At 53.3% G+C, this 20,734-nt stretch overlaps 1 protein-coding gene across 2 annotated transcripts; it reads right to left on the bottom strand.

Annotated features, from left to right (window-relative positions):
- Positions 1-997: 997 nt before the first annotated feature.
- Positions 998-11,389, bottom strand: LGALS3BP (galectin 3 binding protein). 2 transcript variants are annotated; one of them, XM_068976537.1, is made up of 6 exons: positions 11,291-11,389; positions 9,040-9,115; positions 7,858-8,058; positions 7,054-7,185; positions 4,634-4,886; positions 998-2,597 (listed from the first exon to the last, which is right to left on the bottom strand). In XM_068976537.1, the coding sequence occupies exons 2-6, from the start codon at positions 9,089-9,091 to the stop codon at positions 1,565-1,567; spliced, it is 1,671 nt and encodes a 556-aa protein (XP_068832638.1). In that variant the 5' UTR covers positions 9,092-9,115; positions 11,291-11,389; the 3' UTR covers positions 998-1,564. The 2 variants fall into 2 exon arrangements, with proteins under 2 accessions (XP_068832638.1, XP_068832639.1); XM_068976538.1 differs by having other exon boundaries at positions 7,858-8,049.
- Between the last annotated feature and the right edge of the window lie 9,345 nt (positions 11,390-20,734).

Genomic DNA, 20,734 nt, shown 5'->3' with positions numbered 1-20,734 from the left:
GCTAGGGGCGCCTTCTGGGAGAGGGTGAAGCTGCTTTGGGGCAGGGGCAGGCTTTGTGTGTCCCTGCGCTTGTTTTCGCAGGGCTAGAGGGGAAGAGGCGTGTGTGGTGGGGACAGCTGCCGTCCTGGCCGCCCAGCTTCCGGATCTCCCTCCCATTGGGTGAGTCCAGTGCCGCCTCCCTTCTCAAGGCCAGAACAGTCCAGGTGCTTGTTCTCTCAGACCCTGGCCAGGGGGGAGGGCACGTGGCCTGAGCCTGGCCAACCAGATGCTTCCACCGGGGCCGGGTGCCTGGAGCGTGTGTATCACAAAGAAGCGGCGACAGTTTAGAATTCTTGCCCCGCTTGTGGCGGGGGCAGCCTCCAGCGCCCAGAACCTGGTGGTGGCATTCTAACGCAATGTCCCCGTGGGACCCCAGGTCCGGTTCCCTTGCCTTGCCCTAGATTCCGTGGGTCCTCCAGTCTCCTCTCCGTATACCCTTCTGCCTGACCCTCCACATTGTGGGTGGTCCTTTATTTGTGCTCAAGCACCCCATTGGTGGCCTTCTAGGTTCTTTGCAAATTTCCACTTCTACAAACAATGCTGGGACGAGAACCTCTGCCCCCTTCCCCGTACACAAGTGGGAAGATTGATGGGGCCAAGATTCCGATCACCTACCGGTCCTTCTCCCTGGAACACACACACCCTCCTGCCGTTTCCCCCACGCCTGCTGCCTCGCACTCTTCATTTCTCCACCGAGATCCACTAAAGTAGCTCCAGCCCGTGCCTCCCACCTTCCTTCCTCCGGTTCCCATCACCCATTATTCCCGTTGGTCCTCACCCCAAGGGTTTGCTTGCTTGTAATGGCCTGTCTCACCTACGAGACCGCAGCAGCTTCACAGGGAAGGGACCACACTGGCTCATCACTGGATCCCAGGGCCTAGCGCATCATCCTCTGTCTCAACACCCTATGGACTCATCAGCCCATTCTGCGTGAACAAGAGAACTTGGGGGAACCACAGTACAATTTTAATGGTCTCAGATGAGGGACAGCAGAGGGTGGAGAAAGTGAAAGGCCAGGTAGGAAACCCAACAGCTCCTGGCTCACATCTCATTGCTTCCCAACAAATTAGCTGGGCAGTTGAAGTGGGAGTTCTCAGCTTGCGAGTGCACTAGTTGAAGGAAGGAAGGAAGTGTTAGTCCCTCCGTTGTGTCCAACTCTTTGCAACAAGTTGTCTCTGACTCTGTGACTCCGTGGACTGTAGCCTGCCAGGCTCCTCTGTCCATGGGATTCTCCAGGCAAGAATACTGGAGTGGGTTGCTATTCCCTTCCCCAGGGGATCCTCCCAACCCAGGGGTTGAACCCAGGTCTCCTACATTGCAGGCAGATTCTTTACCATCTGAGCCACCAGGGAAGTCTGCAGTAGCTGAAGTCTTCCAGTAATTTCCGTAAGCTCAGAGAGATCAAGGGAAGCAGGGGGGCTACCTGGTGGCAGGTGGTTGGAGGCGGCTGCAGAGAGGATGTGAAGGAGGGGAGGGAGGTGCCCAGCCTCTGGGTTCCTGCCCACCCCGACCTCCAGCCTCGAGTCTAGTCCACGCCCGTGGAGTTGGTCAGGTAGAAGGGACGGATGACGACTTGGAACCTGCTGAAAAACCCTGCCGGGCAGGGGAAGAGGGAAGTGCTCCTGGAGCTGTTGGTACCCAGGGCGCTGGGGATCAGGGCCTTCCAGCCCTTGAAGTCGATGATGTCTGCCACAAAGCTCCCCTCACAGTGCAGCAGGGCCCGGTTTTCATAGCCAATGGTGGGAATGGAGTAGCTGGACTTGGAGAGAGCCAGGAGTGGGGGGTCATCGGAGGAGCACGAGAACCCGTAGTTCCAGCAGCTCTGGAGGGTGGGAAGGTAGACTAAAGACCAGGAGACGGAACTGGCCTGGAAGAGGAAGCTGGGGTGCTGGGGCGTCTGGAAGGACCGGTAGGGGCTGTAACTGGAGCTCATCACAGACTCGCTCCAGGTGGGCGAGGTGTAAAGCCGGGGCTGGTAGGCGTCTTCGGTGAGGTTCAGGCCCCAGTACTGAGCCAGCAGCTCGAAGGGCACGGTGTGGAACTCCAGGGCCTGTAGTATCTTCTTCTGGAGGAGCGCCTCGTGACTCCAGTACAGGGACAGGTTAAACTGCAGCGAGAAGAGGTCCCGGGGTGGCATCATGGGGAACCGCACCTTCTCCACCAAGCCCTCCACTTCCTTGTGGGAGGTGCTCCTCTCCCGGCTCCACTCGTCCACAGCCCGCAGCAGGACCAGCTCGCTGGGCACCACCAGTTCGGTCCTGGAGAGCAGGTCTTGGAGCAGGCCCGGGGGGATGCTCAGCCAGGCCTCGGCCTGCGTCAGGGCCCCGAAGTTCCAGGCCAGGAACTGCACGCAGATCTCCTCCAGCACGGGGTCCCGGGTGGCCAGGGCGTAGGCGTAGAGCTCCAGGGGTGTCCGGAAAGAGGGGTCCTGGGGGATGAGGATGGCAAAGAGGTGCCCGCAGTAGCTCTGCAGCTGCTCGGCCTGGTAGGCAGAGGCGAGCTTGTGCAAACACTTCACTGACAACAGAGACACATCGATCCTCCGGGAGTAGAGGTACCTGAGGGGAGACGAGGGCTGATGCCTGGCTACACCCCTTCTCCCGAAGGACGACAGGTGTGCCCCGGTGCAGGTGTCTGGCTGACTGCTGATCCCCGGGGTGCCAGCTATTTCAGGGGGCATTTGGAGCCCCCTGACTTATCTCCTGAGTCAACCCCCATTCCAAGCTCATGTGGGCCGAGAGCCAAGTGCATAGGCAGCTGGGTGGACCCCAGACATCCTGAGGATGTTGCTTCGTCCTCACTGATGGGGACGGTCCCGCCACCTCCTCCATCATCACCGTCATCTTCATGGGCTGGGCCCCGACACCAGGACCCGCTGGCCATCCGGGGCTCTGCCCTTCCCTCTCCCCTGTCACACCCCTGGGCAGAACTCTTGATTTCCCCACTGGGTGCCCATGGGTGCCCCTCTGCCCCAGCACCTGTCTGGTGCCCCCATGACATGGGCATCGTCATGGGTCACCTCCTGTCTGCCATCCCTGCCAGCTGTGAGCCCTGTGCACCCAACGTGTAACTCAGTGTGCCACCAGGAGTCACTTTGCCCATGAAGACATGTGTGGAGGGAGCCTGCTGGGAGGGGAAACGCCAGGCAATGGCCCCTGCCGTCTCCTGGGAGATGGTGAATGGGGCCCTGCTTTGGAAAGAACAAAACTCTGTCCACCACTTCTCTCCAGTGACGAGCCTTCCAGGGAGCCTCAGACTTGCTGGCTTCCCCACCACTTGAACACGGAGACTCGGGTGCCCAGAAAGGAGCCGGGACCCCACAGAGTCCAGTGGCAGCAGCAAGGGTGGGCCGGTCCTCGTCCCACCTGCCGCTCTGCCCTGATGTGCTCAGTACATCCTGTGATTCTGTTGCTGAATGTGAACTTGAGAACCAAAATGGTCATCTGCACCACGTGGGGGCTGCCGGGCAGAGGGAAAGGGAGTGGGGGGTGGTGTAGGCAGTGAACAAGGGTCTCCAGAGGCCCTCTAGGGCCTGGGTGGGGCTCATTGCTGCCTCTCTGCCTTAGAGGAGGGAGAGAGACAGAGAGAGAGGGAGGGACCGAGAGACACAAAGATACGGGGCAACAGGAAGATAGAGACGGAGTGAGAGGCAGAAAGAGACAGGAAGGCAGAGAGAGACAGAGAGAGCAAGCTGGAGCACATGGCTAGACAGTCCAGAGAACCGCTGACTCTGACCGAGGGCGGTGACTGCCGAGAGGCTGGGACCAGGCACAGACACATCACAGACCTCAGCCCTGCTGGGAGGGGCACAGGACAGCGGCCAAGCTCTCATCCTCGGCTGAAAAGACGCCATTTAAACTTTTTAAACTGCCACTTGCTGTTTCCTCTTAAATGTCACTTTCGGCTAGCTACAACTTTGGGTCATGAGAGGGAACGGCTTTTCATACACTTGGTTCTCTCTTTAAGTTGATGCTCCCAGAACGCCAGTCCCTGGGAAGCCCGCCTGAGGTGGTGACATAGAGACCCCCCAGCAGGATGGTCTGCGGGGGATGGGGCTGACCCCTCGGGGGCCACTCTCAACTGGGAGATGGGCTCCCGGCGTGGATGGCCCGCTGGTTAGACTGCCGCCTGGACGGTGCCACCTGGGAATTTTCTCCCCACTTTCTTCCGGCAGCAGACTTGGATTCCTGTTTCTTTAAAAAAAACTTTCACAGGAGCAGATCAGTGAGGTGAAAAGAGGAAGAATGACTTTGATAGTTTTTTTTTTGGGCGCTTATGACACCCGAGAGACAGGTGTGGTGTGCGTGTGTGTGTGTATGTGTGAGGGCTGACCCATTTCTCACAGTCCCTGTGGAAAGAATACATAAGAATGTGTGTGCAAAGGTGAAGACGCGTGGCTGTGAAAGTGAGTGTGCACACATGTGTGGGTGTGTGAGCATGTGTGCGTGCACACAAGTGAGAGAGCATGTATGTGGTTGCCCTCGCGTGTGTTCAGGTGAGCACAGCCGCGGTTGGTGTTGCGTCCCTCGTCCCTGGGGTTTTCCTTTGGCAGGGACGCTGCCTGGTCCCTGGGCCTGGCCCCGAAGCCACTCACCTGATGAAGTCCTTAACGGCGGGCACACACTCAGCATCCACCTCCATGGTGACCCTACTACCCGGCTCCTTCCACAGGCCATGGGCCTCGGGGTTGGTGGACAGGATCAGCTTGTGGGCACAGATGGCCAGCTCGTCCTCCTCACGCACCTTCACCCTGATGAACAGGTCACAGCCCTTCTGGCTCTCAAAGATCTGCTCTAGAGCCGCGGGGAGCTCGCCGGATAGGTCGAGGGTGTAGACACCTCTGGTTTCTATGGAGGGGGACGCATGTTAGGAGGGGCCCCGGCACTCGCTTCCTCTGTGACCCGAAAAACACAGAGTTTTGCTCCCCGGAGTCAGATTCTTCCCTTAAACTGTGGATCCTGCCTTATCAACTCAGAAAGGCTTCTGGGGAGATGAGGAAAGAACAGCCCTGGAACACAGGGTGCCGTCGCCCCCCGTGGCCCAGAGCCCCACCCCGTCAAACACCCCTATGTCGTAGCTCACCTGCCCCCCCAACATTCAGATGGCACATCTTGGGGGGATCTGGAGGGGCTGACTTCCAGAACTTGGGGTCCTATCCCAATCAGTCAGTCAATCAATCACCCAGATGTGACTGTCTAAAACCTGAATCTCCCGCCTCGTCTGGTCTGAAGAGGGTCCCACGGCAATGCAGTTTAGAGCTTTGGGGTCTTTGGCAGCCTCCTACAAGGGACTGAGGCCTAGAGAAGCTCCTGGAAGTTCCCAGCCTGGTTTGGAGGTGATGCACCCCCTTTCCCAGCAGAAACAGAGGCTGCCGATTCAAGGGGTGAGCCTGCAGTGTGCAGACATGGGGTGCACAGGCACCTTGCTTCGCTGTGCGTTGCCATGTTTCTCAGAAACTGAAGGTTGCAACAGTGTCTTGCTATTTTTTTTCTGATGACATTTGCTCACTGTGAGTCTCTGTGTCATGGTTTGGCAATTCTCAGTGATATTTGATGTTACTCTTGCAAAAAGATTATGACTTGCTGAAGGCTCGGAGGGTAGTTAGCAATTTTCAGCACTCAAGTACTGGGTTCTTTTGGCTGTAACTCATGGCATGCAGGATCCTAGTTCCCTGACTGGGAATTGAACCCATGTCCTCTGCACTGGAAGTGTGGAGTCATAATCACAGTACCAGCAGGGAAGTCCCGATAAAATATTGTTTAATTAAGGTATGTGCATTATTAAAAAAAAATAAAGTGTGTATGTTATTATCATTATTTTTACTGCTAGCTTTTCTGGTTTATTGAGGCTTCCCTGGTGGCTCAGATGGTGAAGAATTCGCCTGTGGTGTGGGAGACTGGGGTTGGATCCCTGGGTTGGGAAGATCCCCTGGAGGAGGGCATGGCAACCCACTCCAGCGTCCTCGCCTGGAGATTCCCCATCGACAGAGGAGCCTGGCACGCTACAGTCCATGGGGTCACAGAACCGGGCACGACTGAGAGACTAAGCCACCGCACTGGTCTATTGATTTTACGCCATTGATCTCTTGTATTTAGGATTGGCCACTCTTTAAATTTGTTCTCTTCAACAGAGAGAGAGAAAATATGCATATTTATGTTATCTAAAACTCTTCATCTTCCATCCTCTCAAGGCAACAAGGCCCCGCCCTTGTGCCTTAAGCAGGGTTAGTCTCCCTGTACTTCCCCATACCATCGCAAGGGGGCGCCGCTGGGCCAGGAGCCTGTGCCCGGTGACAACTGCTTCCTGTCTCACGGGGATTCTTTACTGTGGTAGGAACTGTGGGCTTTCCCACCTCTCCTGGACAGCGGACGTCACCTGGGAACCTTTGCTCAGGCAGGCGTGTGATTCACGTGGAGCCGAATCAGGAGGCAGCTGGGAATCCTAGAACTCTCAGCTAGGATCAGAAAATCTTTGTTCCAGTCTCAGCTCTGCTTCTAAGTGTGTTTGTTTATTTATTCATTTAATTGAAGTATATGGCTCACAGTGTTATTTTGATTTCAGGTAAGGAACATAGAGATTCAATATTTTAGTATGTACACTGTTCCTTTAGACATGCTGTTGCACACTTAGACGACAGCAGAGTGTACACACAAGTTCTACAGGCCTGGGGAAAAAAATTCACATGACTCGCTTTACTGAGATCCTCGCTTTGCGGCAGTGTCTGGAAACCACGCTATCTCTGAGGTGGGCCTGTATTTGGAAGTGGCTCAGTGCCTGAGAATCAGGTTAAAACGGAGTATTTCTGAGTGGCTTCAGGAAGGGTGGGGAGGAAGTGGGCACCCCTTGCTGCGAGGTGGTGGGAACTGTGGGCTTTCCCGCCCCTCCTGGAGAGCGGGCATCACCTGCGAACCTTCGCGTAGGGAGGCGTGTGATTCACGTGGAGCCGGGGAGCCGGCCTGACCACCGTCCCTGGGGTCCAGGCCTCGGGCCTCTGGGGCCTAGGATGGGGCTCACCGTTAGTGCAGATCACGCTGGCATCCTCATCGTGTCTGCAGTTGCTCCGCATCCAGCCCAGGGAAGAGCAGTTGGCCAGCGAGGGCTCTGTCCCCGTGCACCTCACCTCGTCCAGCATGATAGGGCCGTGTCCTGGAAGCACAGCAAGGATGACAGAGCCTGGAGGGGGAGCTGGGGCTCTCGGCCCTGGGAGGAAGGCCCTCCCAACAGTGCTTCTTCCCTGAGAAGCCTAGTAAAGGACAGTCGCAGTTACGCACAGAGATGGAGAAAAGCACTCTGCAATCCTGCCTCCCAGTAAAGCAGCCCCTGGTTGGTGACGTCCCCCCCAGCGTGGGTCCACGTGGGCACGTGCTTTCACCCGGTACTCTCGTGTGACTGCTCGAGCGTGGGTCCAGATCTATTATTGAAACTCTGTGCCATGAACTAGCCTTGTTCGACCCGGTCGGTCGGCTTTGTAGATGTCAAACAATTATTGCGTATATAACTTATGCATCTACTCCTGTGGCTGAATACGTGGATGATTTCTCATTTTTTCAGAATCATAGGCACTGCACACAGACTTTTCTTTTAGGGGGAAACTGTTTCAAGAAGGTAAAGTCTGGAGTGGAGTTTCTGGGCTGGAGGGAACAGTGGCCAGGCAAGTGTGAGTGCAGGCTGGGCCGCCAGCTCTTGGCCAGCGCAGGGCTTCTACCCCTTGGAAACCTTTGCCAGTGGTGGGAATGCCATTTGCAAGCCTTAGGTATGACCCTTTCCTGGGCCTGGTTCCTTGGCAGCGCGTCCTGCTTTGGGGGACCCGAGGGTTACCTGGCCCGAAGGCGGCCCCGCCCAGAGCCTCGGTGGCGTTCCGGAAGCCCAGGGCTCGGCAGACGACGCTGGCGTCGGTCAGGTCCCACATGTTCTCACACACCGTCCCCCACTGGCCGCTGTAGTAGATCTCCACGCGGCCCTCGTTGGCGGAGCCCCCGTCGGCCAGCCGCATGTCGCCGTCTTTCACGCCTGCAGGCTCTCAAGGGAGAGCAGAGGTCAGCAAGAATGGAAGCTGGGTGCTGGGCCTTCATCCCTGGGCGGAAGCATGGCCACCCCACACTCCTGGGGGCCATGGGCTCTCGTTGGGGTGGTAGAGTTCTCCCCAACAGGGGTGAACCCTGGACCTTAGCTTTGAACACCCCATCCATCCTCGAGGGGATCACCCCCTGGGAGGAGTGAAAAATACACATAGACACCCCCCTCCATACACACACTGAGGGTAGATGTCCCCTTTCTAGTCCTTGGGGTCTGAGTCCTTCGTGCCATTGATAGAGAAGGGCCAGGGGGGCGCTTGGTGCCCCCTGAGAGTGGAGTGGCAGGACCCCAAGGGAAGAATAGGCCCACACCGGCCCCACCTGTGGGTGTCTGGGGCCTGGGGTGCAGCCTGGGCACCATGGCAAGGAGTTCTGGGAGAGATGTTTGGGAAGGCCTGGGGGCAAAGGTCTAGAGCGCCCTGGAAACACAGGAAGAGTATGCCAGACCAGGAGAGAACGCAGGGTCCCAGCTCCACACTCGTTCTTCTGGGACTCAGCCCGCTGACCTCCCCACCCAGCCCCACCTCAGCCCCTGCTGGAGCCAACAGTGTCAGGCAGGAGCCGGGTGCCAGGTCAAAGGGCACTTCTCAGATGGGGTGTAACAGCCCTTCCATGGACTCTGGAAGCTGACTGTCCAAAGGGCACTGACCCCAGGCCCCTCAGGGCTCAGCCATTCTGTGAGCCCCTCCTGCCTGGTCCCTCTGGTTCCGGCTGGATGAGAATGGAGCCCTCTGGCCTCCTCTCCAAATCTCCAAGCCATGAGTGGGGGCAGCCAGGGCTTCACGCAGGAGCGAAGACCCGGGCTGGCCCCTGTAACCCAGGCACCAGGCAGAACACTGCCTTGACTTTCTGCAAGGGGAAGGAGCCGACCTTGTAGAGCAAGGTCACAGACCGTTGCTCTCAGGATTCCAGGGGCTCAGCTCACCTTGAGTCCCTGCGACCAGCAGCCACATCCAGACGAGCCGTAGAGGGGCCATGGCCTTGCCTGGGAGTCCCTTGTCCTGCAGTGAAAGGAGGCGGTGGAGTGAGAGGGTGGAGCTGGACAGGCCTTGGGCCCTCCTTGTGGAGGGTGCTCTGGGTGTCCCAGCGGGGGCCCTCACCTCATCTGAAGGTGGTCCTCCAAGGATGAGGAAGACTTTCCCAGATGAAGGGAGTGTCTCTGGGCAGCGAGGACAGTGGGACGAGGTGGGGTGGGGGGAGCGGAAAGGTGCCCATATCAGAAAGCTAGGCCCTGGGCTTGACTGTCAGGGGGCATGGGTGGGAAGGGCGGGGAGGGAGGAGGCAGAGGGTGCAGGGCCGAGATTGGGGGGGCCTGGGGAAGCCCGCTCAGGGTGGCTGAGAGATGGCAGGGATGGCTCAGATGGCAGGCCAGCCTGCGAGAGTACCCTGAGGTCTGCAGCTGCCAAAGAACACTGCGTGAAATGGACCATGTGGAACCTGGAAGGGAGGGGGACGAGGGTGGGTAGGGTGGGGAGACGTGTCAGGAGGAGGCCACAGAAATCCGCGCAGGGGTGACACTGTGACAGAGAGCAGTGAAGAGACTGGGCTGGGGGTGGTTGCGGGGCGGGCGGGGGAGAGGGCTGAGGGCTAAGAGCCAGGCCTCTGCCTGGGCAGCTGGGTGGGGCTGGGGGGAGACTGGGGGAGGGGAACGAGATGAGAGGACACTCTGGGCCTGGCACTGCCACGAGGTCAGTGTCCCCAAGAAACAGAGGCTGGAGGAGGCGGGGGACCACAAAGGCCACACAGCCAGCCCCGGGGAAGGGGAGCAGCGGGGACCCAAGTCTCTCCACTTTTGCCGGGGCGTCTTGCCTTTGTAATTCTCGCAGCTCGCTTTTTCTCTTCGCCCACATCCTGCCCCTCACCTGCCTCCCTCCCTTCATGTCCGCACCAGCACAGTGAGGCGGGAAGAGGGGCACGGAGCGGGTGCAGAGAGCCCTGCTGCTCTGGCCCAGGGAGGGCCTTGCGACACCCACGCCCCGCCTCAGGGCCCAGCCAGCAGGGCTGTGGCTGCTGTTGTTGCATCCCTCGAGTCAGGGCCTGGTAACCAGACCCTCCGGGGGCTCCCAGGCACGAGGGTCTGCCGGCACTGAACAGAGTCCCTGGACCAGACTGCTCACACCACTGGCTCATGGAATCCTGACCACGACCTTGAGAAAGACCTTGTTGATCCCACCTTCAAGTGAGGGGGCTGAAGCCCGGAAGGGTAGCCAGCTCTGCTCACACAGCTGGGGAGCTGTGGGTGGTGAGTGGCCGTGGGGGAATCTGCCCAGCAGCCACCCTCTCTTCATTACACTGATGGCCGAGTGGCCAGGATGACCAACCACCCAGCACACCAGCTGTCCTGGTTTTCGCACTGGAAGTCCCATGTCCTGGGACATACCCTCGGTTCTAGGCACATGGGGACGGCTGGTCACCCTCTGCACTCCCCAGAGAGTGGCGGCCACCAGCTTTGCTCACCCTGAGACACGAACCCAGGGTCCCAGGCAGATGGCCAATCAGGCACTTGGCTCATGGTATGCAAATGTCACTGCCCTTCGGCTGGCTCTGGCCACCCATTTTTGCCTGACTCATTGGAGAGATGGGGCAGAATTGTCTGCCCGGGGCCATTCCACACTCTTGTGCAAATTGGGGAAAGGTGCAGCCTGAGCTGAAATGGCAACCCACTCCAGTACTCTCGCCTGGAAAATCCCATGGATGGAGGAGCCTGATAGGCTGCAGTCCATGGGGTCGCTAGGAGTCAAACACGACTGAGTGACTTCACTTTCACTTTTCACTTTCATGCATTGGAGAAGGAAATGGCAACCCACTCCAGTGTTCTTGCCTGGAGAATCCCAGGGACGGGGGAGCCTGGTGGGCTGCCGTCTGTGGGGTCACACAGAGTCGGACACGACTGAAGCTGCTTAGCAGCAGCAGCAGCAGCAACAGCCTGAGCTGAAAAGCACTGATCGGAGAGAGCGCCTCGGCTGAACTGCTTGCCCCTTCGGGTGGTCTCCTTGTGCACCAGTGAACAACCTCCCCAAATGGACAGAGAGACACAGGAGCAGCAGTGATGGTCCCTGGTTTCAGGAGGAGCATCAGATCCCTAACTGAGCACAGGCAGGGAGACTTGGCCGCTGTAAGATTACACTGTATAAAGAGAGGGACACCCACCTGAGAGCAAGAGGTTACCAGCTTACCTGCCTGGGGCACCTGCAGATGGCTGTCCTAAGGCCTCCCACTTGCAAAGGAACCTCCAACCCCCAAAACCCTCCCAGTACAGAGTGTGTCAGGCTGGTCCCAGGAAGCGCTTCAGAAAGCTCAGTCTAGTTTCGATTTCGAGAAACCACCTGACCCTGTTTCCTTCTGGGGTTGGCTGCTGCCAAGGCTTCCTGCTCCCCTCCCCGCCCTTGGCTCTGACTGGGGGCGGCTGGGATGGCGGTGGGGAGGATGGCAGCCGCCCAAGGCTGCAGTCTGGCTGATTCTGCTCTGGTTACAGAGCAAGGTGGCTGATGGCCGCATTTGAATTTCAACACTCTCACAAGCTGAACCGGTGCCAGGGGTGGGTGCTGGGGGAGGGGAGAGGAAGGGCAGCAGGCGTCAGCGGTCAGAAGAGCAGAGGATGGGCATGGACAGGTTCTGTCTGCATCCAGGGACCGTGGGCTCTTTCACTGCACGCCCATGCCCGTCTCCTGGGTCTCATGTGTTGCTGGGGGCAGCGGTAGGGGGGCTGCTCGCTCTGCTCTAAGCACTTGACATGCCTGACCTGAACATCTCATCCCTCTGGGGCAGGGGCAGAGCCTCTGGAGTGGACTTTGTTCTGCCCCTCTCACACCCACTCCCTCTTCTTCCCTCTGACAGAGAGCCTGCACCTCGATTTCCCCCTGGGGAAGCACTCTGGGTCTGGCCTGAGTCTGGTAGGTTGGAGACAATGGTGTCAGGGAGGTGTTGTGATCCCAGCCCCCTGAGGGGTCAGTTTTAGACTGCTGGAAGGGGACCCTGTAGGGAGCAGGCGGCCTGGAGGCGCTGATGCCCCTGGTGCCCCCGACTGTGCCCTGAGGAAAGCCCAGCTGAGGATGCAGGTGAGGGCAGAGCTGAGAGAGGGAGGAACCTAGGTCCTGATGCTATGGTTTGAGCACCTGTGTCCCCCTGGCCTGAACTCAAGGCCAAGCCCTGGCTTCAAGGCCAGATGAGGCTTCAACATCCTATTTTGTTTCTGTCATTTGCATCCCAGGTTCTGGACGAGAGTTATCCCCTAGGAATGTCCCCAGGTCTCTCTAACCTGCTGGCTGTCACCCTGGTCGGCTCCTGAGAATCACCCAGGAGTCTCACAAACTCCCAGCGTCCAGATCCATAATCTCTGGGGTGGGGACAGGCGTTGGCCTTAAAGCCTTGCAGGTGGTTCTATGTACAGCCAGGGCTGAGAACCATCAGTAGGGAGACAGAGTTTCCCTGGCAGCTCTTGAGTCCAAGAGAGTGAGCCCTCGGGCCAACCATCCAATGACTATTTGCCCAAAACTTGAGGTTTGAGGGGACTACGGGCTCATATGATCCCCTCCAAAGAAGCTGTAAAGCTCCGTGGGGGGAAAGGGGAGTGGGGCCGCAGAAACAGAAGCGGCAGAAGAGACTGGAGAGATTTAACATCCCACCCAACTGAAGGAGTCTCAGTGCTGGCTGTCACAGAAACCCTGGCCTTGTCACTTCTAGCCTCCATTGGTTCCTTGCCCCAGTAAGGAGCTGGTCAGGGTCAAGAGTGCAGAGGAAGTCCTTTGGGAGGAACTGGTGGCGATGTTGGAAAAACCCAAGCTCCCAAGGGTTTGGGATCAAAGCAGGGGTGATGTTCCCCTCCGGCCTTTCCAGTCTTCCGCCCACTAAGGGACCTGGGACAAGAATTGAGGCCATCTGCTCCAGAGAGAAGTGACTAAGCTGTGATAAGGAGACCATCCGTGAAAGTCTCGGCTCCACAGATAATCGGGCCGGTGGGGACCATGTGGATGCGGCTGCTATAAGCAGGCAGCCACAGCTGACACAGTTGGAGTGTGCTGGGGGCTGTCAGAGACCAGAGCCCGTATGAAGCCTTTAGATTTTCTTTCGTGTCTCCTCTCCTGCTCCGCCACACAGGGGAACGCTGCCTGTGATGCTAACACAGAGACAGCTGGCACGGCTATCATCTATGATGGGACCCATTCAATACTCCCAACCTCTACAGGAAGTTGTTGTTCAGTCACTCAGTCATGTCCGACTCTTTGCGACTCCAAGGACTGCAGCATGCCAGGCTTCCCTGTCCTTCACTATCTTCCAGAGTTTGCTCAAACTCATATCCATTGAATCGGTGATGCCATCCAACCATCCCATCCTCTGCCGCCCCCTTCTCCTCCTGCCTTCAATCTTTCCCAGCATCAGGGTCTTTTCCAATGACTTGGCTCTTTGCATCAAGTGTTCAAAGTGTTGGGAGCTTCAGCTTCAGCATCAGTACTTCCAATGAGTATTCAGGGTTGATTTCCTTTAGGACTGACTGATTCAATCTCCTTGCTGTTCAACGGACTCTCAAGAGTCTTCTCTAGCACCTCAGTTAGAAAACATTGATTCTTTGGCACTCAGCCTTATGGTCCAGCTCTCACATCCATACATGACTACTAGAAAAAAAATAGCTTTGACTATATGGACCTTTGTCGGCAAAATGATGTCTGCTGTCTAGGTTTTAAAACGCTGTCATAGCTTTTCTTCCAAGGAACTCTTATTAACTCTTTTTCAAAAATTTACTGATGTATTATTTTTGCTGCACTGGGTCTTCGTTGCTTTCTCGTTGCTTTCCCTAGTTGCCTCTAGTTGCTTCTTCGTGGCTTTCTCTACCTGCAGCGAGCAGGGACTGCTCTCTAGCTGTCCTGCGTGGGCTCCGCACTGTGCTGGCTTCTCTTGTTGTGGAGCACAGGCTGTAGGCACGTGGGCTCAGCAGTTGTGGCACACAGGCTTAGCTGCCCCGAGGCATGTGGAATCTTCCCGGACCAGGGATCGAACCCGTGTGCCCTGAATTGGCAGGCAGATTCTTAACCACTGGACCACCAGGGAAGGGCTCTTATTAACTCTTTAATAGATGAGAAAACACAGGTGCAGAGAGGGGAAGCCCACCCAGTTACACAGCCAAGAAGGGGGACTGACAGCATGTCAACCACTTTTTCAAAAAACTGACTTGAGATCTGATAATTTACATACAATAAAGTGCATCAATTTAATGAGCTTTGGCAAATGTAGACAGATGGTAACCATGACAACCGCAATACAGAGAACATTCTTATCATCCCTCAATGTTCTCTTAGGCCCTTTGCTGACAATCTCCTCTACCAGCCCCCACGCCTGGCAACTGGTGATCTGCTTACTCCTACTGTGTGGATCACAATAAACTGTGGAACATTCTTCAAGAGATGGGAATATCAAACCACCTGACCTACCTCTTGAGAAATCTGTATGCAGGTCAGGAAGCAACAGTTAGAACTGGACATAGAACAACAGACTGGTTCCAAATAGGAAAAGGAGTAGGTCAAGGCTGTATATTGTCACTCTGCTTATTTAACTTATATGCAGAGTACATCATGAGAAACACTGGACTGGAAGAAGCACAAGCTGGAATCAAGATTGCCGGGAGAAATATCAATAACCTCAGATATGAAGATGACACCACCCTTATGGGAGAAAGTGAAGAACTAAAGAGCCTCTTGATGAAAGTGAAAGAGGAGAGCGAAAAAGTTGGCTTAAAGCTCAACATTCAGGAAACGAAGATCATGGCATCTGGTCCCATCACTTCATGGCAAATAGATGGCGAAACAGTGGAAATAGTGGCTGACTTTATTTTTCTGGGCTCCAAGATTGCTGCAGATGGTGATTGCAGCCATGAAATTAAAAGATGCTTACTCCTTGGAAGGAAAGTTATTATCAGCCTAGACAGCATATTAAAAAGCAGAGACATTACTTTGCCAACAAAGGTCCATCTAGTCAAGGCTATGGATTTTCCAGTGGTCATGTATGGATGTGAGAATTGGACTATAAAGAAAGTTGAGTGCCAAAGAATTGATGCTTTTGAACTGTGGTGTTGGAGAAGACTCTTGAGAGTCCCTTGGACTGCAAGGCGCTCCAGCCAGTCCATCCTGAAGGAGATCAGCCCTGGTTTGTAAGAGACAGGAAGAATAAAAGAAAAGCAGGCCCCGGCAAGGGCCACAAAAGAAATTTACAATTATTGATAAGCTGGATGCTATAGGGCCTGAAACTCTTGGAACAAGTCCAAAGGGAACAAACAGTTCATAATCGTGAAAACAAGATATGATCCTGGGGTCGGAAAACCATTTCTCAACTCGCGTCTCAGAGTCACATGTTTTACATATCTGGTGGAAAATCTACAGATAAGAGTATTAGTCTTACTTACTGATTTGTTATTGGTCGCTATTTCCTAATTACTCAATGGTTAGTGATGATTTTGCCCTTTGGCCCTGAAGGCCACATGAGTTACAGTTTTAACTCCCCGCTTATTCTTTCATTCATAGCTGAAAGTATAATCAAGCTGGCTTGGATTCAGTTTCTGCACCTTCACCTGGAGTGGTGTTGGTCCCCTGATCCTCGCTTTTCTCTGAGTTCTTGTGTCTCGTTTCTCATTCTCTCGCTGTATCGTGCTGTTGGAAACCCAGGTTGTCAAGCTGGACTCGACACTGGTTGTTCATTGGAAGGACTGATGTTGAAGCTGAAACTCCAATACTTTGGCACCTGATGCAAAGAGCTGACTCATTTGAAAAGACTGATGCTGGGAAAGATTGAGGGCAGGAGGAGAAGGTGATGACAGAGGATGAGATGGTTAGATGGCATCACCGACTCAATGGACATGAGTTTGAGTAAACTCTGGGAGTTGGTGATGGACAGGGAGGCCTGGCGTGCTGCGGTTCATGGGGTTGCAAAGAGTCGGACACGACTGAGCAACTGAACTGAACTGAACAGTTTCAGGCATCCAGTGGAGTCTTGGAAAGTATCTTCTGCAGATACAGGGGTCAGGGTGGGGGGCAGCTACGGTATTACACATAAAACTGTTAACAACATTTGGAGACAAGTCTTTGTGTGAGTGTCAGTTTTTATCTTTTGTGGAGGGACAGGATTACTGGGTCCCAAGTAATAGAGGAAAAGAACAGAATGGGAAAGACTAGGGATCTCTTCAAGAAAATTAGAGATACCAAGGGAACATTTCATGCAAAGATGGGCTTGATAAAGGACAGAAATGGTGTGGACCTAACAGAAGCAGAAGATATTAAGAAGAGGTGGCAAGAATACACAGAACTGTACAAAAAAGATCTTTACCACCCAGATAATCACGATGGTGTGATCACTCATCTAGAGCCAGACATCTTGGAATATGAAGTCAAGTGGGCCTTAGAAAGCATCACTATGAACAAAGCTAGTGGAGGTGATGGAATTCCAGTTGAGCTGTTTCAAATCCTGAAAGACAATGCTGTGAAAGTGCTGCACTCAATATGCCAGCAAATTTGGAAAACTCAGCAGTGGCCACAGGACTGGAAAAGGTTAGTTTTCATTCCAATCCCAAAGAAAGGCAATGCCAAAGAATGCTCAAAGTACTGCACAATTGCACTCATCTCACACGCTAGTAAAGTAATGCTCAAAATTCTCCAAGCCAGGCTTCAGCAATACGTGAACCGTGAACTTTCTGATGTTCAAGCTGGTTTTAGAAAAGGCAGAGGAACCAGAGATCAAATTGCCAACATCCTCTGGATCATGGAAAAAGCAAGAGAATTCCAGAAAAACATGTATTTCTGTTTTATTGACTATGTCAAAGCCTTTGACTGTGTGGATCACAATAAACTGTGGAAAATTCTGAGAGAGATGGGAATACCAGACCACCTGACCTGCCTCTTGAGAAATCTGTATGCGGGTCAGGAAGCAACAGTTAGAACTGGACATGGAACAACAGACTGGTTCCAAATAGGAAAAGGAGTACGTCAAGGCTGTATATTGTCACCCTGCTTATTTAACTTATATGCAAAGTACATCATGAGAAACACTGGACTGGAAGAAACACAAGCTGGAATCAAGACTGCCAGGAGAAATATCATTAACCTCAGATATGCAGATGACACCACTCTTATGGCAGAAAGTGAAGAGGAACTAAAGAGCCTCTTGATGAAAGTGAAAGAGGAGAGCGAAAAAGTTGGCTTAAAGCTCAACATTCAGAAAACGAAAATCATGGCATCTGGTCCCATCACTTCATGGGAAATAGATGGGGAAACAGTGGAAACAGTGTCAGGCTTTATTTTTTGGGGCTCCAAAATCACTGCAGATGGTGACTGCAGCCATGAAATTAAAAGACGCTTACTCCTTGGAAGAAAAGTTATGATCAACCTAGATAGCATATTGAAAAGCAGAGACATTACTTTACCGACTAAGATCCATCTAGTCAAGGCTATGGTTTTTCCTGTGATCATGTATGGATGTGAGAGTTGGACTGTGAAGAGAAGGCTGAGCGCCGAAGAATTGATGCTTTTGAACTGTGGTGTTGGAGAAGACTCTTGAGAGTCCCTTGGACTGCAAAGAGATCCAACCAGTCCATTCTGAAGATCAGCCCTGGGATTTCTTTGGAAGGAATGATGCTAAAGCTGAAACTCCAGTACTTTGGCCACCTCATGTGAAGAGTTGACTCATTGGAAAAGACTCTGATGCTGGGAGGGATTCGGGGCAGGAGGAGAAGGGGCAACCGAGGATGAGGTGGCTGGATGGCATCACTGACTCCATGGATGTGAGTCTGAGTGAACTCCGGGAGTTGGTGATGGACAGGGAGGCCTGGCATGCTGCGATTCATGGGGTCGCAAAGAGTCGGACACGACTGAGCGACTGAACTGAACCGAACTGATGGTCGGTGTATGTTTAACTTCTTAAGAAACTGTCAAATTTCCAAAGTGGCTGAGCCCATTTTTGCATCCCTATTGGCACTTCCTATTACTGTTTCAGTGGCTTTAAATGCTCACCAATACTTGGTATCGCCAATCGTCAGGAATTTATACTTTCAGCATATAGATCTTGTACATATTTTGTCAGACTTTTATCTATTTCACGTTTTGGGGTGCTATTATAAATGCTGCTGTCTCAAAAAATTTCCAGTTGTTCACTGCATGGAAATAACACTAATTTCCGTATGTGAACTGTGTATCCTTCAGCTCTGCTGAACTCAGCTGTTAGGTCTTTTTTGAGTCGTCCTTAGGGTTTTCCTATCTAGTTGAACTTGTCCTTGGTGAAAAAAGACAGTTTTACCATTTCTTTCCCAGTCTAAAGATTCTCCTTTTTCTTGCCTAATTGCACTGTCCGGGACCTCATATGGGCTGTGGGTGACGGAAAGTGACAAGCACATTGCCAGGTTCCTACTTTGATCACGGAGCTGTGGTTGTGTAACAACATGAAGGGAACACAGCAACACTAATTCTAGTTTGGCAACTTCTTTGTGGCTTAAAATGATTTCAAAACAAAAAGTTAAGTGGTAGGGAAAAAACAAGTGGAGAATGCCGATTCTTGCCTAGTTCCCAGCCTTCAGAGGAAAGTCTTTTACCTTGAAGTATTATGTTAGCTAAAGGTTTTTTCCACAGACACCGTTTACTGGCTTAAAGAAGTTCCTTTTATTTCTAGTTTGCAAAGAGGTTTTTTTTTTTTTTTTTCCCCGCTTGTATTTATTATTTAAAAAAATATTTAAATTATTAAGAAAATTCATTTTTATTACGACAAATGTTCAGAAAATATATTCTTAGTGTTTAACAAATACTCTTTTTTGGCCATGCACCATGCCGCATCTTAGTTGTGAAACCAGGGACTGAACCCGTGTCCCTGTGGTAGAAGCCTGGAGTCAGCCACTGGATCACCAGGGAAGTCTCTGTTTGCTTTTAAGTCATGAATGTGTACTGGATTCCATCAGATTTTTTTTTTTCCTCTATCTTTTGAGATTATCATACGGTTTTACCTTCTTCATCTGTTAAATATAGTGGACTATGTGGATTTTAGAATATTAAACCAACCCTGCATTCTTGGAGTAAATCACAGTTTGTCATGAAGTACTGTCCACTTTACAAGACGTTGTATTCAACTGGCTAAATTTTTGTCAAGGAGTTTTGCTTCTGCGTTCACGAGGGTTTGTATTTTTCTTCTATTTGTCTGGTTTTGGTGTCAGGGTAGTGATGCCTTCATAGAATGAATTGAGGGTGTTCCCAGTTCCCAAAATTATGGAAGATTTTGTGTTGGCTCCTTACAATTTTTTTCCTTAAATGTCTTAAGACACGATTTACCAATAAAGTCATTTGGCCTTAGAATTTTCTTTGTGTGAAGGTATTTTATTTTTGCTTTACCCAAATCTATTAATGGTTTTATTAAGGTATAATTTACCAATTTGAAGTGCACAAGTGAGTGAAGTTGCTCAGTTGTGTCTGACTCTTTGCGACCCCGTGGACTGTAGCCCACCAGGCTCCTCCATCCATGGGATTCTCCAGGCAAGAGTACTGGAGTGGGTTGCCATTTCCTTCTCCAGGGAATCTTCCTGACCCAGGGATCAAACCTGGGTCTCCCTCATTGCAGGCAGACGCTTTAACCTCTGAGCCACCAGGGAAGCCAGCAAAAATGCACAAAGAAGGCAGGATTAACATTTGGAAAGAAATTAATCTCATCTTCTTTCACCTAGTTCTGAGATGACTTTTGGGAATTTCTTTTTTTGCTAATGAATTGGAGAAGGAAATGGCAACCCACTCCAGTATTCTTGCCTGGAAAATCCCATGGATGGAGGAGCCTGGTGGGCTACAGTCCATGGGGTCGCAAAGAGTCGGACACGACTGAGCGACTTCACCTGACTTCTGGTGGCTCAGATGGTAAAGAATCTGCCTGCAATGCAGGAGACCCAGATTTGATCCCTGGGTCAGGAAGATCCCCTGGAGAAGGAAATGGCAACCCGCTCCAGTATTCTTGCCTGGAGAACCCCAAGGACAGAGGAATCTGGCAGGCTATAGGCTATGGGGTCACAAAGAGTCAGACATGACTGAGTGACTAACACTAATGAATTGCAAGCATGAGTTCTAGGCAGGCGCAAGTCGCTTGGAGCCCAGAATGTCGCAGCTGCTCAAGACACAGCCGAGCGCCGATTTTCTCTGCCTTCCTCCTCCGTGTGCAGTTGCTCACCCTGTTCCCCTCCTCAGCTCCATGTGCTCTGGCTCCCCATCTCCCATCCTGGGACTGTTCTCCTGAGGATCACTTCCTCATTGCAGGCCCCTGGAAACACAACCTCCTTACTTGACACCTGCAGCGTTTTGACGGTTGACTCTCCTCCCTGGCTGTCCTGGTCAGGCTCGCAGCAGGTAGCCCCAGATTAGGATACGCTAAGAAAGATTTAAAGACAGGGGAGCTATTTACAAGGTGTGAGTGAGCAGGTGCAGCCGCTCTCTGGAGCTCTGGCCACTCCCAGGTCGGAAGCGACAAAGGCAGGAAGTAGTTCCTGGAGGTAGTGCAGGAGGCAGGCAGCCCTGGCGAGGGAATCAGGGCCTCCCAGCTTGGCCCACTGCTTCCTGCTGGTCGGGGGTCTGTCCCAGTGTGCGCTGATGAGGTGCAGAGGCTCACTCAGGTCAGCCTCT

The sequence above is a fragment of the Capricornis sumatraensis genome, chromosome 8 (genome assembly GCF_032405125.1).
Source record: "Capricornis sumatraensis isolate serow.1 chromosome 8, serow.2, whole genome shotgun sequence".
In the NCBI taxonomy this organism is placed as follows: domain Eukaryota; kingdom Metazoa; phylum Chordata; class Mammalia; order Artiodactyla; family Bovidae; genus Capricornis; species Capricornis sumatraensis.
The sequence above is the reverse complement of the archived record's forward strand: the minus strand, read 5'-3'. Positions and strand labels throughout refer to the sequence as shown.

What these genes read in the sequence shown, in the direction of transcription:
- LGALS3BP (XM_068976537.1), bottom strand. Translation starts at nt 9,091, where the DNA reads ATGGCCCCTCTACGGCTCGTCTGGATGTGGCTGCTGGTCGCAGGGACT. An exon ending in CGGGGCCGCCTTCGGGCCAG is followed by an intron (nt 7,186 to 7,857) that starts GTAACCCTCGGG and finishes CTGTGCTTCCAG; the next exon opens with GACACGGCCCTATCATGCTG. An exon ending in CAGCGTGATCTGCACTAACG is followed by an intron (nt 4,887 to 7,053) that starts GTGAGCCCCATC and finishes CCCCCTCCATAG; the next exon opens with AAACCAGAGGTGTCTACACC.